This window comes from Osmia bicornis, chromosome 16 (genome assembly GCF_907164935.1).
Source record: "Osmia bicornis bicornis chromosome 16, iOsmBic2.1, whole genome shotgun sequence".
In the NCBI taxonomy this organism is placed as follows: Eukaryota; Metazoa; Arthropoda; class Insecta; order Hymenoptera; family Megachilidae; genus Osmia; species Osmia bicornis.
In genome coordinates, this window is record NC_060231.1 from 7,963,239 (window position 1) to 7,976,453 (window position 13,215).

Here is a 13,215-nt window from a genome sequence, read left to right on the forward strand (position 1 = left end):
TGCATATTCACTGGTCCAAAAGTGTTTAAAGCTTAATGCAATTCGAATATTCGTTAATCTTTTACGAATATTTTCTTTACACGCGTTTTGTCAAATATCTAATCGTAAGAAACAAAAAGAAAAAAAAAAGAAAAAAAAAACAAGATATAAAATTAATCTTTTCAACCGTTTGTTGAAAATATTTGCATCTAGTTAACTGATATTTTTATTGAATCAACAACTTTTAAGTTGTTAATATCATTCTTTTTTCTCAAAATTCTTACAAGCTGCAATGATAATAGGGAAAGGCACAATTCACTGATTGTCAGCATTAGGCTTTAACAACTTTGGAACGCGTGTGCTGATTATGTTTCAGTCTCTTGAATCCATGACGTATGAATCAGTCTTGTGCAAAGTAATTTTAGAAGAGGATTCCAAGAATCCCTATTCCAGTACTCGTATAAATGCACATATTGTTTTCAATACATACATTTTATAACTTACTATTGCTATTCCCTGAGTCTTTTGTCAAATGCTGACTTAACTGGCTTTAATTCAATTGTATCTCTCCACTTTCTCCCTACGAAGCATAGGCATGCGATTATCCCTACGTACGATGTCCGGCAAAACAAGAAATAGTATCTTCCTAATAGAGTAACAATCAACTATTTTGCTTTGCAAGACATCATTTAATTTCTGCAAATAGTCTTTTCAGTTTTAAAACCTTGTATTCGCGTTGTTATACCAAGGAATAGTACGTTTAGTTTCTGCTAGGGAAAATTTGCATCAGTTAATATACCCCCCCCCCCCCCCCCCCCCCCCCCTCCCCCCCAATGTCTTAATCAACGTCTTCTTCATTTTTGACTACCGACGTTGGTGGGACTATCACGCGTACATCCGACTTGCGAGTTACGGAAAGATCTTCTACTTGATCTTCGTTGCTCTGTTGTTTTACAGAATGGATAATTGGAGTGGAGCTACAACGAGTGACGTCCAACATATCTCGATCCATAGGACCATCTCTGGCCTTATATGCATCGAGAATCGAGCCAGGGCTGTCTATCGCACTGCTATTTTCGTTTTCATTTTCGGAGAGGGCGCCACTATAGATGCCGCCGTTTGCGTTACCGCCAATTCCATACGGAAAACAGGCGCCACTACCGTTCGAACCGCGTTTGAACGGTCGTGACGTGGTAATACCTAATTTCTTTACTTTGTCGTAAAGGGTTCGCGAAGGTACTCCATACTTACGTGCCGCTTGCAACGCGCTCATTCCTGTACGAACCGCTTCGATCGCGGACATTATGTCTTTCCTCGTGTATTGCTTGTATCGCTTCCATTCTGGCTTTTGCGCCGGTACATAGTTGACGATCCCTAAAAAATTAAATTTAAATCAATGAAATTGTTTCTACAACTAAATACATTTTGCCTAGAGTAATACAAGATAGGCGGGAAGTATTCCTTCTCCTGGACGCAGCAACTGGACATCCTTTCTTATATTTTATACCTGGCTTATCCGGAGGATACGACTGCGGCGATGGCTGCTTATCGTCCTCGTCCATCATAGACGCATCGGTGTAAGGACTATGCGCGGGTTCTCCGTGAGGTATATCGGTACTACTGCGTCTGTCGTTGTCGTTCGATGATCCATTACTATTGTTTCTAAAGTGGTTTTCATGGCTGTCTGGGTGTAACAAAGGAATACCCTGAGAGCTGTCTGCATGACCTTGACCTAGCACCGTTCGTAGGATCGGTGTGTCCCTGTTCATTAATATGTTGGAAAGCTTCTTCCGTTTCAGGGGGGACGTTTCAAAGCCATTGTCGTAGGAACCGGTTAAAGTAGAGGAATGCTGCGGATGCGAGGTCGTTTGGTAATTAGAACTGGAATGGGAAATGGGCAGACGGAAAGTGGCCACATGGGTAATGGCATTTGATTGGTTCGATCCACTGGCGATCTGCCGTATACGTACGAGGTGCCAGTGGAATGCGGAGGTGACGCGAGACCACTGCTGTGCGCCGCGCTACTCGTCGTGCTTGTGGTTATCGCTGGTGGAGGCGACATCGAGGTCTCCACCTCTTCGCGACGACTTTGCGAACCATTCTCTTCCACCAAGCCCTTCACCTTCAATACTTCCGCGACTTTAAGCAATCCGGCCAGCTGTTCCTGGGCCACGTTCACCTCGCCCCGGTACATGTACTCCAGGATCGCTTTAATTTCAGAGTACTTCACATCCTTTAATACCACGATCGGATGTTTACATGGAAGATCGATGAAGAGGGTTTGGAAATAGGAGGAACAAGCTGCCAGGACCATCTTATGGCATTTCACTGAGGCGCCTCCGTCGACCGCCAGGGTCACGTCGGTGAATGACTCATTTTGAAGTAGCTCGTCAAATACCGTCAGCAGATTCGAACGATGATTGTTCCAACGTAAACAATATTGTTGCGATGTGCTCGCCATTTCGATCTATTTAATTTGCTCGAGTCAAATCTGCAAACAAATTGAATTGGTTGTGAATCTTGTTTACGTTAAATTCTATACTCTGTTTATAAATACAATAGAATTTAAATGATGTAAAAGTATTTTTTATAAATCTACTTTGCTAATAAATTTTAAATGATTAAAATGAAAGAATTCTTCTTAATTTACAACACGGTGAAAATAAACGTTTCCATGGGGTATGAGTCACTCCCCATGGAGTTACCCCTAATTTCATTTACTCACTTGCTTAATTTCTAGAAAACGAGTAAAAAAACGATCACTAGTACGCGTGCGCGTAACGCATTTCTTGCGTGCAACATACGCGGAAGTTGAAATTCAAGCGGTTAAATCGATTACAATCTGCGGAGATCAACGCGTAAACAAAAATCAATTTGCTCTACTTAATAACAAAGCATATTATAATAGATTAATAACTTAAATATCTACATATTAAACTTTTCAGAGAATTCGCTATTTTATGCAAGCAGAAAACTTTCATTATTATAACATAAACAAATGAAATTTGTATCCGATGTGAATCAAGAACTGTATTAAGAATTGTATAGTAAGAAATTAAGGTACAAGAATCGTAGAAAAGTTTTCGACGTAATATTGCGAAAACTTACTCGCCAAGACGATGTCCCTTTCTCGAAAACGATGGCGCCGCGCCGTGTGACGACGATGTTCAAATGGCCGCCGAGGAGTACGCTAGGAGACGTACGGTATTAGCATGTGTGTGCACTCGCATTCGTCACTTGGTCACTTGGTCACTTGATCACTCTTCGAATCACCCTGATGAACGTAGCCTTCAAGTTCCAACCCTTAGTGGGTTCGCATGGCGTGCGGGGGCGCGTCTGTGCGCGAAACCGCCGATCAAAACAAACTTCTTTCTATCTTTTTCATTCTCGCGAAATCATTATTTCCATCCCAAACGGAGAGTGGCGCATTTACGACATCCACTGTGCATCCAATGCGTTTTCTCTCGAAAGAAAGATAAAAAAAGAAATAAATGTTCCTCTTCTTTCTTTCACCCCTCGGTGTTTTTTTTATATTTCCTCTTCTATCCTTCTCCTACAATGACTGTACGGTTCTCTTTCTTCCTCCCACAGTCTTTTTTCGGAGTTCGGCTACATTCATTGGCACTAGTGTTTTATTTATCGTTTCTTGTGAATTTAGATTTGGTTGTCGAGTATCTTTGATCATCAACAGTTTCGTTGATCAAACGTGATACGAGTGCACACCCACAGTAGAGGAGAAAGTCAAAGCGAAAACGGAAATCCTCTCCCACGGCCTACTCGGCGACCACTGACGAGCCGTGCGTAGAAAGACGCACTCGGCCGAGCTGGTCATGGCTCGACTCTCGCATAGGGGTGGCCGCAAACGTGTGGTAGTGTGTTGCTCTATCTCTGCTTCTCTTTCTACACGTTGCTACACGGCATGCCGTTTCTGTGTGCGTTCTTACAGTGGCGTAAACGGGAAACGATGACGATGACGACGACGACGACGACGACGACGACGACGACGACGACGACGACAACCAGTTCTCGATGCAAAATATTCGGCAGGATTTTAAACTCGATTCCTGAATGAAACAATGAAAGATACAGTCACGTACACGATCGGAGAGAATATATTTTCTATTGTGAAGAAACTTGGAACGAGGCAGATAGGCGATTACTAGATTTATTTAACGAGCCGATTATCTTTACGCGAACTGCAACCTTCTGATAAGGGGACAAGCAACGGACAAGTTTTAAAAAAATAATACAGTGCTTGGAGACATTTTTAAGAAGTTGATATTAACTTTGCAATTTGATTATGTAATATATGTACATTGCAAAAATGAATACATATCACCAAACGCTACTTCTTCCAAATATCTTTATACTAATAACTAAAAATTCAATTATAAATGATATAATTATAGTTGTGCAAATATGCACTTTGTATGCTATCATTTGGTGGGCTACTTGAATGTGCAGCATGTAACTTTTCATTGATAGAAGTTCTGCGAAAAAGATTTTCTTTAAAAAAGGTAAAAAACCTATAATGGTGAAAAGTTACGCCACTGAATAGCACGTACAAGAAGACTTGCACAGCCATCGTCGTCCCTGGTTGCACGATCGGCCAATCACGCTGCGTCTAGGCCAATATCCTGCGGGGTACAACACACACATGTGCAATCGGTGCATCCTTGCATGCATGTGCGCGCGTAGATGACGATGCGTCGCCGTATGTGTACACCCACGTCTTTTGCTCACGTATCAACGTTAGTGGCCGCCACTGAATTCATTTTCCCACCAGTTTTTCAGCAATTTTTCATTTCGAATTCCTACAACAATTCTATTATTATTTCATATGTTCCAATAGTTTTTTTAACGTTACAAAATTATATTGTTATGTATAAAACATTCTGAAACTCATTCATAAAAGCTACAACGTATAATATACGTTTCAATTGCCAATTACTTTTATAGATTAGAAAAAAAGTTTATACCTGATGAATTTTTAGTTTTGAAAATTGCACTACTTTACACATGTAGTTCTTCAAGAAGATTGAGGTTTGATCCATACAGAAGTTAAAATATTATTTAATTAAAATTAAAGTTAATTATAAGCAGCAAGTATTTATTGAAATTATTTAATAAAATTCTTAGATTTTAAACTCTGAACGGCATTTGTACACTTGTACGTGTTTCAAGGGACTTGAAACCTCTTAAGGCCATCGCTAATCAACGGTGCCGTTTATGTGTGACGAGGAACGAAAAACCTGTATGTATGTATGCGTTCCCGAAAATTGCCACCACGCCCTGCCTTCGATGCGACCGCTGATTGCGCCTGCGTTCTCTTATAAAATCTTCCAAAATTTTCTTCATATTCATGCTTTTCTTAGTCTTTTAAAACTTGTACCATTTTATCCTATTCTTCATCTTTCATCCCCTGTAAAAGGAACACATAAAAATAAAGAAATGACTATTTACACGTTGTATAAATCCTTATTATATAATACAAAGTATAGTAATGTGAAAATTAGTAATAATAGAAAATAGAGAATATTCTGTTTTAATGGAATAAATCAAAATAAATAAATTGATAACGTCATTGAATGAGACAGAACTAAATGTAAAAAGCTTATCTGTTCTCTTTGTCTTTTCCTATTCTCGTTGACGCCACGTGCAAGTCGTTTCCTGTTTACCAGGGCTCGCGAAGTGGCGTATTAAAAACAGGCCGAAAAAGTATGCGGCTCGATTCCCGTCTTATCTAGTCTTCGCTTCGTACAACGAAAAGAAGAAGACACGATAAAAACGGGCTCGATAAAAGAAAATCGTTTCTCTGCGTGGTCACACGCACGCATGCATAACCGCACACTGTTCGAGGGTAGAGTGGTGTGCGTGAATGCGCCATCGGACCGGGCCCTAGGCGAAGAAAAAGACGAAGGAAAAGGGGGAATGCGAAGCTGCTAAGGTGAATCCTTGTACCGTTGCGCCATCGAAAAATTCCATATCCAAAGCCAGCTGAATACGTCGGCCCCGACCAGCTTCTTCAACTTCTAGACCCTGAACTTTTCCAATCACGCTAATTTACAGAATCACAATTCAATATCAGCGACATCAGCTTGCTTTCATTGTTGTATTTTCAGGCTGAGGATATCTGAAATTACATTACTAATTATTATTGCTCAGATAACAGTTTTGTTTGCATAATTGTAAGGACATTACTTTAATTTGCTCTGTGATCTAATAAATGAAATTCTTCTAGTTGTAGTTATACCGTTGGTGGTACGGATCCACTTAATGGAACATCCACCCTGCTCCACATTTAGCAGCTCTTGCTCCCTCTTGTTTCAGGACGACCAAGGTTTTCGATAAAAAAAACACAGGACCAGCGAAAAGTTTTCAAGGGACTGCCATGCGTTCTGGGAAGCTATTAAAAGGAAGTTCGTGAAAAAAAAGCCGAGAGGCGAAGTGATTCTTGAGAAAAAATAAAAAAGATCGAAAGTCAGAGAATATATTAGTGATAACTATAGCAACGTTGCACATTATCTATCACGAGCAAAGCGATGATAGAGGGATACCAACTGTTTGCTTATCGCCTTTACAGATAGCATGAAAGTCTTGATTCCATATTCTCGCGTATTTCTAGCTCTCCATGTGATTCCATGAGTTTCATAAACAAGGAAATTCATTCTACAGGAAAAAAAAAGAAACAATTAAACTTACATTTGCATGGTAATAGTTTCGCAATTTGAATAAAGAATAAACCGTTAGATTTACCCTGTGCATCTTCTTTATATAAAACATAAGAAGCACGTAGATGGAAGTTTTCTAGGGGGGAAAATGGAGAGGGGGGGACTTTCACATGGGACCTAGACCGCTTTCAGTTGAAAAGGTGGATGCAAGCGGTTTTGAATCCCTCCAAGGAACCTGTTTCTCTTCATATGTGTTTCTCTATCATCCTCGCGATAGGTTCAATGTGCCCCTGACTTCCTTTCAAAACAGTCTCAAATTTTGCTTCAAATTCATCCAAGTAGAAAAGAACTCGTGCATCTACAATTTCATTTTTTTTTTTTTTTTAAATATCTTGTGATTATTAAATAAAGAAAAATATTTGTAGTCAACCATCCAAGTATCTAATCAATTTAATCAATGATTTTTACAAGATTAGATTCACAGCGATGCTGACTACATTAAACAACTATTTATAGAACTAATGATTGACCTTAAGTAATTGATTGCGTTTGTATGAAAAGATCTATACAGAATATTGGGTGTTGATCCGTGTGACACAGGTGAATGGGGCGTTGCACCCGGTAGTTACAATGAATGGCTTAACCACAGGCAAAGCAGATCTTAAACTACGGGAACGAAGTGCATTCGGTTACACGGAATAATTGCACTTGACGCCCGAGGGTTCCCATCGGACCAAGAATGCTTTTGCCATTGTATGGTCAACAATGTATCAGCAGGTAGCTGATCATCGATCGGGGGTCCCTTCGGTCAATGGCCTTGCAATATACCACCGAATGTCGGGGCATTTTTTTATACAAGATGTTAATGTAAAAGTCATACTTTCCATTTTTCCATACTAAAAGAGTTATCTTCCATTTTATATATCAACAAAAATCATTCGCTACTTAGTACCTGGGCATCATTTTCTAATAACATTTCTCTAAAATTAAAAGGAAATCTTGTTATTTTATGAGTGTAAATCAATGGCAACAGCGTTTTCAATGTTGCAATTAAAAAAAAAAAGAACATATATGGTATATCCTACATACAGGGCTAAGGTTTATCTATCGTAGACGAGTGTCAGTAGGTCGACACCCGCAAACCGGTCCTGATCACGTGGAATGTGAACCCGCAGTGCGATGTTGCCACGTATATGCATGATTTCCCAAAAGTGCATCCACCAGGCCTACTGCGCGCATGCAACACGCATGCACACACGCACTCTCCTTTCTCGGCTTTCGTACGATTTCGGGAAAACTAACGCGCCCGAGACCTCGGTTTCACCAACCAGCCACTGAAATAATATTCAACAGTCATTTCCAATCGGCGCACTCTCAATGCACTTGCGCTTTTTTACATTTTTTCATCCTAATTCTAATTTTTCTTGTTTTTTATTTTTTTTTTAATTTTACAATAACTTTACGCTTATAAATATTTTAATAAAACGATGTTGAAACATTGCAATTATTTGATCAAATCTATCCCTGAACAATAACAAATTACAATTTAAAATAGGAGGAAATTTGTTCATATGTATGTACAATTAACTAAATTAAATGCAATTCATTGTACTATTATATATCATTATAGCTCTTCAAATAGCTTACCGTTAGCACATAAAAATACAACAATGTATGTATATTACTGTTCCTAGTTCGTTTAGAAAGTGACGCATAATTTACGCATCTATGCGCACGTTATTCCCGCTCGTTGGACAACCCTACCTTTCAAGGTCATCCTTCTTCTATTCTCCCGCGCCCTTTTTATGCCTGCTCGAATAGGATAGAAAAGTTTTTATAGCGGCGTGTCCTTGGAGCCTGACAATACCAACGTGTTTCCTATATGAGGCACCTGTTGTATCGCTGCTCTTTTCGTGCCACGCCTAATGTGCACATCCAGTGCTGTCCGGGCCATTATTTCTTGTTTTTCTCATTCTCTTCTCCGTTACCTCTGCCACGTACGATAGCTAAAAATAGCATCGGACTAAATGGCGGATAGATCTTTGAAATTGTACGCAGGGAACTGTGCAAAAGTGTGAAGGGTGAGACGACAGAAATAACATACAGAAGCTCAGAGCTTTCGTTTAAATAACGAAGCGATGCGATGGTTCGTTAATCGGTGATAATTTCGAAAGCGTTCTGCGTGCCTCTAAGTTGCGCAACTTTCAGAGTATCTCAAGTTGAATGAAAAATCCTAGGGGGAAAAAGTTGAGAAACGTTAATGATGCAGAATAAAAAGAAAAGATGATACAAAAAAGAAAAGTATAACCTTAGGAATAAATAGGAAAATATTTATTTCTCAAGTCCTACGACGTTGCATGATTTTCCTAATACCAGCGTCCCTTTTATGCATCCTATCTCCGGCTAAAAAAACGCAGTAGCCGATTATAGAAATGTGATATAATCCGCGCGAGATCGTTCCTCCCGTAGGAAGGTCAAAGAAATGTCCGCTGGTGTGTTTTCTACACAGAAGAAAGTCGTTGAACCAGATCGCCGGAGCATCGACCACGAAGTCGACGGCCGGTAAGTAGAAGCCTGCGAATAGAAACCTGTTTCTTCTTGATTGCGAGTTCCATGCCCTTTCTTTCGGCTACTCTTAGGGACATCTTTTATGTGTGTTACAGGGTCACTCCTCGGTAAGACGTTGCAAGACGGAAGTGTTGTTCAGACACCTGAAAAGATGTATGCATCAGTCACGTGGGAAACTTTACATTATTGAATTACAGCTTCCAAAAAAAAAAAACTATCTAATTTTATAGAAATAAAGTATCATTACTATTATTGTATATATGTAGTTACAGGTAATTATAATATTCAATATCTAAGCAATAATACTTTACTATCACTTCCGCCATTTTGCTATTAATATTATTGGAAACATTCAATACTAATTGGATTTATTACTAATAAAATTGAAAAATTGACAACTGCCATTACCTTCTGAAATTTGAAACCCATGTGCCTCACCACGATTTCAAATGACCTCGATAATCATTCAATTACTGTTTGAAATCTTATTCAACAAGTATCAACCCTAAATCAATTATATTTTGAATTAGTTTTCTGCTATAACAGAATATAATAGCTTGGAAATATTTAAATAAACTTACTTCTTCAGCTTTTGATCTTTTTTTTTTTCCGCAGTTCATCTTGCGCAGATGGCGCTCTATTACGTTATCCCATTTGATCCCGTTCTATGAACGTCATTCGCCTGTGTAAACCTACTTTTTGAATTTTTATCCTTTACAATTATTACTTTTTGAAATTTTTAGAAAAAAAGCATGTTCATAGCAGTATGGATTCGTTGGTAAATGAAATAATCTCTGACACAGCTGATAAATTTGCAAATGATGTTGTTACCTTTCAAAATAATGTAAGTTTAAATTATCTATCAGTGTGTTATTACTTATAAATTATGTACAAATAATTCTATCATTTTAGTATGGAACTAGAACTACATTTGAAGAATTGAACGAGGACCACTTAAGAGAGAAACTGTGGGAAACGTTGTTTTCTTATTTGTCAAACAGTTCAGAATCATCTGTTCACCACAACTGTTTGTCCACATTACGGATACTTAGGTATTAGATTGTAGCCTAATTGTATATACCTGTATTAGATATTTTGTGTAATTTTATACTTTTATTTAAACTTGCCAAGCTCGTACCAAAGAATAAACACATTTTTATTTCTAGCAGAGCATTAAAACTTTTATGAAACCGCTTATTATTGCTTTAGACGTATTGCTAGCTTTTGCAATTAACATAAAGTAACCTTATTGTTTTTCTTGATTAACATAGCCGAGATAAAACAGACTTGAATTACTTAATCACAGATGAAAGAATAAATATTATATTAGAAAATGCAGCTTTAAAAGGCACCGATGTAGATCAACTTTCTTATAACAATGGTAAGAAATCCCTGCTTCATAATGAATTACTATAATAAATATAAAATTACATTGCTTCTTGTGTTATTTTGCAGTTACCATTGAAGCTCTCAAGCTTCTATGTAACCTTATATTTAATAGCACAAAAGTGCAGCAAATATTGCCAAGTACATCCTGTTTGCCATGTCTGATCGAACGTATGATAAAATATAACAATGACATTCCTTATGAAGTAATGCTATTCGACATAAGAATTATATTTTTAATCACTGCTCTAAACATATCTACAAGACAAATTGTTAAAACAGAACTAAATGGCGACGAATGTCTAATAACTATTTTGGAAAATATAAAAATTCGAAGTGAACAGAAAAACACTATAGAGGTATATTCATAGTTAAGAAAGGAGTAAACATATGAAAGTATGTAGAGAATGTAATATTTGAATTTTACTTTTAGACAGATGATGCGACATTAGCGTGTGAGATCTTGAAAACTCTCTTCAATTTGTATATACAATCAGATGATACAACACAGGAAAAAGAAAGGGATAAAAGCTTGGTTTCAATTCTGTATAAATTGCTGTTGTTTCAGTGTGAAAAAGAAAATGATCTTCAAAGGTATACATTACCTTGTACTACTAATAGTTATATGATTTTATCGCTATCTTATAATTATCATTTGTATTTCAGTAACATTGCAAACTTATTAACAGTGATACCGTACGATTGCTATTCAACAATCATACCTCCTTGTAAAGAAAAACGGAAACACGTTTATCAAGACGTTGACATGAGTGGTATATCCGTTTTACTACAATTCCTTGATAGAAGATTAAATTGCAAGGAGGATCTGATAGGAAATCTTAGTCCAATCGTCACTGCCTTTATTAGACTTATCAAGGCTGAGAGATTAATAAGAAAATATACTAGATTAAAAGTAAATTAAAGGAAACTGTTTCCTTGTCTATTGAAATTTCACTCAAGAATCTGTACTATAAAATAATTTTTTTTTTTCAGATTTTACCTCCTTTGAAAGATGTAATGCATCGTCCAGAAGAAGGTACAACTTTAAGAGCAAAATTGTGTAAATTATTAACTTCTCCTTTAACAGAGCTACGCGATCTTGTCGCAGAGTTCCTGTTCATACTATGCAAAGAAAATGGTAAATTACATTGGACGGAGGATGTAAGTACCCGCCATTATGTAAATTCAGTCCTTCAAAAAAGAATATTATTTTTAGTTGTTCGTATGGTAAAGTACACCGGATATGGAAATGCAGCTGGCATGTTTGCAAATAAAGGATTATTGGGTCCGAACAAAGGAAAGTCAGCTTATTCTTCTGAATCAGAAGATAGTGAAACTGAAGAGTATCTGAAACATAAGGAACAGTGAGTATTTTGCTGTAACTTAATTTGTTAGTAAAGTTTTGATACTAATAATAAATATATTATTTGAAGGATCAATCCGGTAATCGGTTGTTTCGAGCAACCAAAACCGAATCCTTTGGAAGGAATGACGGAGGAACAAAAAGAGTACGAAGCGTTAAAGCTTGTAGGTCTTGTTGATAAATTAACAAGGTCAGTACATGAAATTGAATATGTGTTTTACTTAATTTCTTATATGGATTTTGTTGCTTCAGGGAAGGATTAGTGCAGCCTTGTCGAATTGGAGATGATGGAAAACCAAAGGCAATTGAACATGTTTTGGAGTTACAGGAAGAATTACCAAAGCAACAGTACGGCCGTCAAGATTCTGATTCTGATTGAATGAATAGAAATACTTGTTATACATAGATAATTTGTATAATAATATATGCATCATGAAATACAAGCAGTATTATATATGTATACTTGGAATAAGTATTCTTTTTATTTATTCTTACCTTGCGTACATGTTAAGTAGACGAAAACTTTATAAAAGGTCCAGGAATCCAGGTTGACTGTAATGGAAATGACATGAACACAGAAAAGAAACTGGTGCTTGGTTCGCTTACTTTATTGGAAAAAGAACAAAGAACAACATTACAAATTAAACAATTGGCAGGAAATAAAAAATATAACAGTTTCCAAAATCACATGAAATATTTTAAACATTACAATTTTGGTAAATTATGTTATGTGCTTTTGTGAGCATCACAATATATTTATTATTGCATTTTGCAGCCACGCGTAGACAAGAACGTATGTTTCCTACATGTTTTAAAGAACTGCAATAGTTTGAGTAAACTTGGAAACGTTTCACCGCGGGCCGTGACACGGGCGATGTGACAAGGTAAATGACGTGAAAAATAAAAAAAAATTCTTTAAAACAGTTGCACTCGTAGAAAAAAAAAAAAAAAAACGCAAAACGTCTTAACATACAACAATATAACATCTCCTTAAAAAAAGGTTGAAAACCAACTATAATAGGCTATATATAGTAGATGGTTCATTCAGCCTTTCTTGTCCGTCCCGCGAGAATACCTTCCCAAATTGGAACGCGATATACATTTGACAAATATATAAGTAGCAAATGTCTTCATATATCTTTAAATAGATAATAATATATAGTATGTAGATTAAAATATTTATTCATTTATATATATTTTTTTTTCCTTTTTATTATTGTAAAAGTGTATATAGATGTGTATACGTAT

At 37.1% G+C, this 13,215-nt stretch overlaps 2 protein-coding genes across 2 annotated transcripts; one reads left to right on the forward strand and one right to left on the reverse strand.

The window, feature by feature from the left end:
* Positions 1-813: 813 nt before the first annotated feature.
* LOC114872160 (protein tramtrack, beta isoform-like) lies at positions 814-8,404 on the reverse strand. The gene is given in 12 exon segments (XM_029179042.2): positions 814-1,353; positions 1,487-1,882; positions 1,885-2,470; positions 3,088-4,043; positions 4,545-5,401; positions 5,941-6,112; positions 6,181-6,385; positions 6,541-6,648; positions 6,736-7,008; positions 7,181-7,630; positions 7,740-7,984; positions 8,298-8,404. Coding segments are annotated over 3 exon segments (1,488 nt in total). The 5' UTR covers positions 2,441-2,470; positions 3,088-4,043; positions 4,545-5,401; positions 5,941-6,112; positions 6,181-6,385; positions 6,541-6,648; positions 6,736-7,008; positions 7,181-7,630; positions 7,740-7,984; positions 8,298-8,404; the 3' UTR covers positions 814-817.
* Positions 8,405-9,854: 1,450 nt separating this feature from the next.
* Positions 9,855-12,427, forward strand: LOC114872157 (synembryn-A). The gene is made up of 10 exons (XM_029179028.2): positions 9,855-10,062; positions 10,131-10,270; positions 10,490-10,599; positions 10,674-10,963; positions 11,038-11,198; positions 11,271-11,517; positions 11,598-11,742; positions 11,821-11,968; positions 12,038-12,157; positions 12,220-12,427. Exons 1-10 carry the CDS (start codon positions 9,985-9,987, stop codon positions 12,344-12,346), a joined length of 1,566 nt encoding a protein of 521 aa, XP_029034861.1. The 5' UTR covers positions 9,855-9,984; the 3' UTR covers positions 12,347-12,427.
* Positions 12,428-13,215: the final 788 nt, after the last annotated feature.

Coding starts and splice junctions, on each gene's coding strand:
- LOC114872157 (XM_029179028.2), top strand. CDS start 9,985: ATGGATTCGTTGGTAAATGAAATAATCTCTGACACAGCTGATAAATTT. Junction 10,063..10,130: donor TTGTTACCTTTCAAAATAAT/GTAAGTTTAAAT, acceptor CTATCATTTTAG/TATGGAACTAGAACTACATT. Junction 10,964..11,037: donor AACAGAAAAACACTATAGAG/GTATATTCATAG, acceptor TTTTACTTTTAG/ACAGATGATGCGACATTAGC.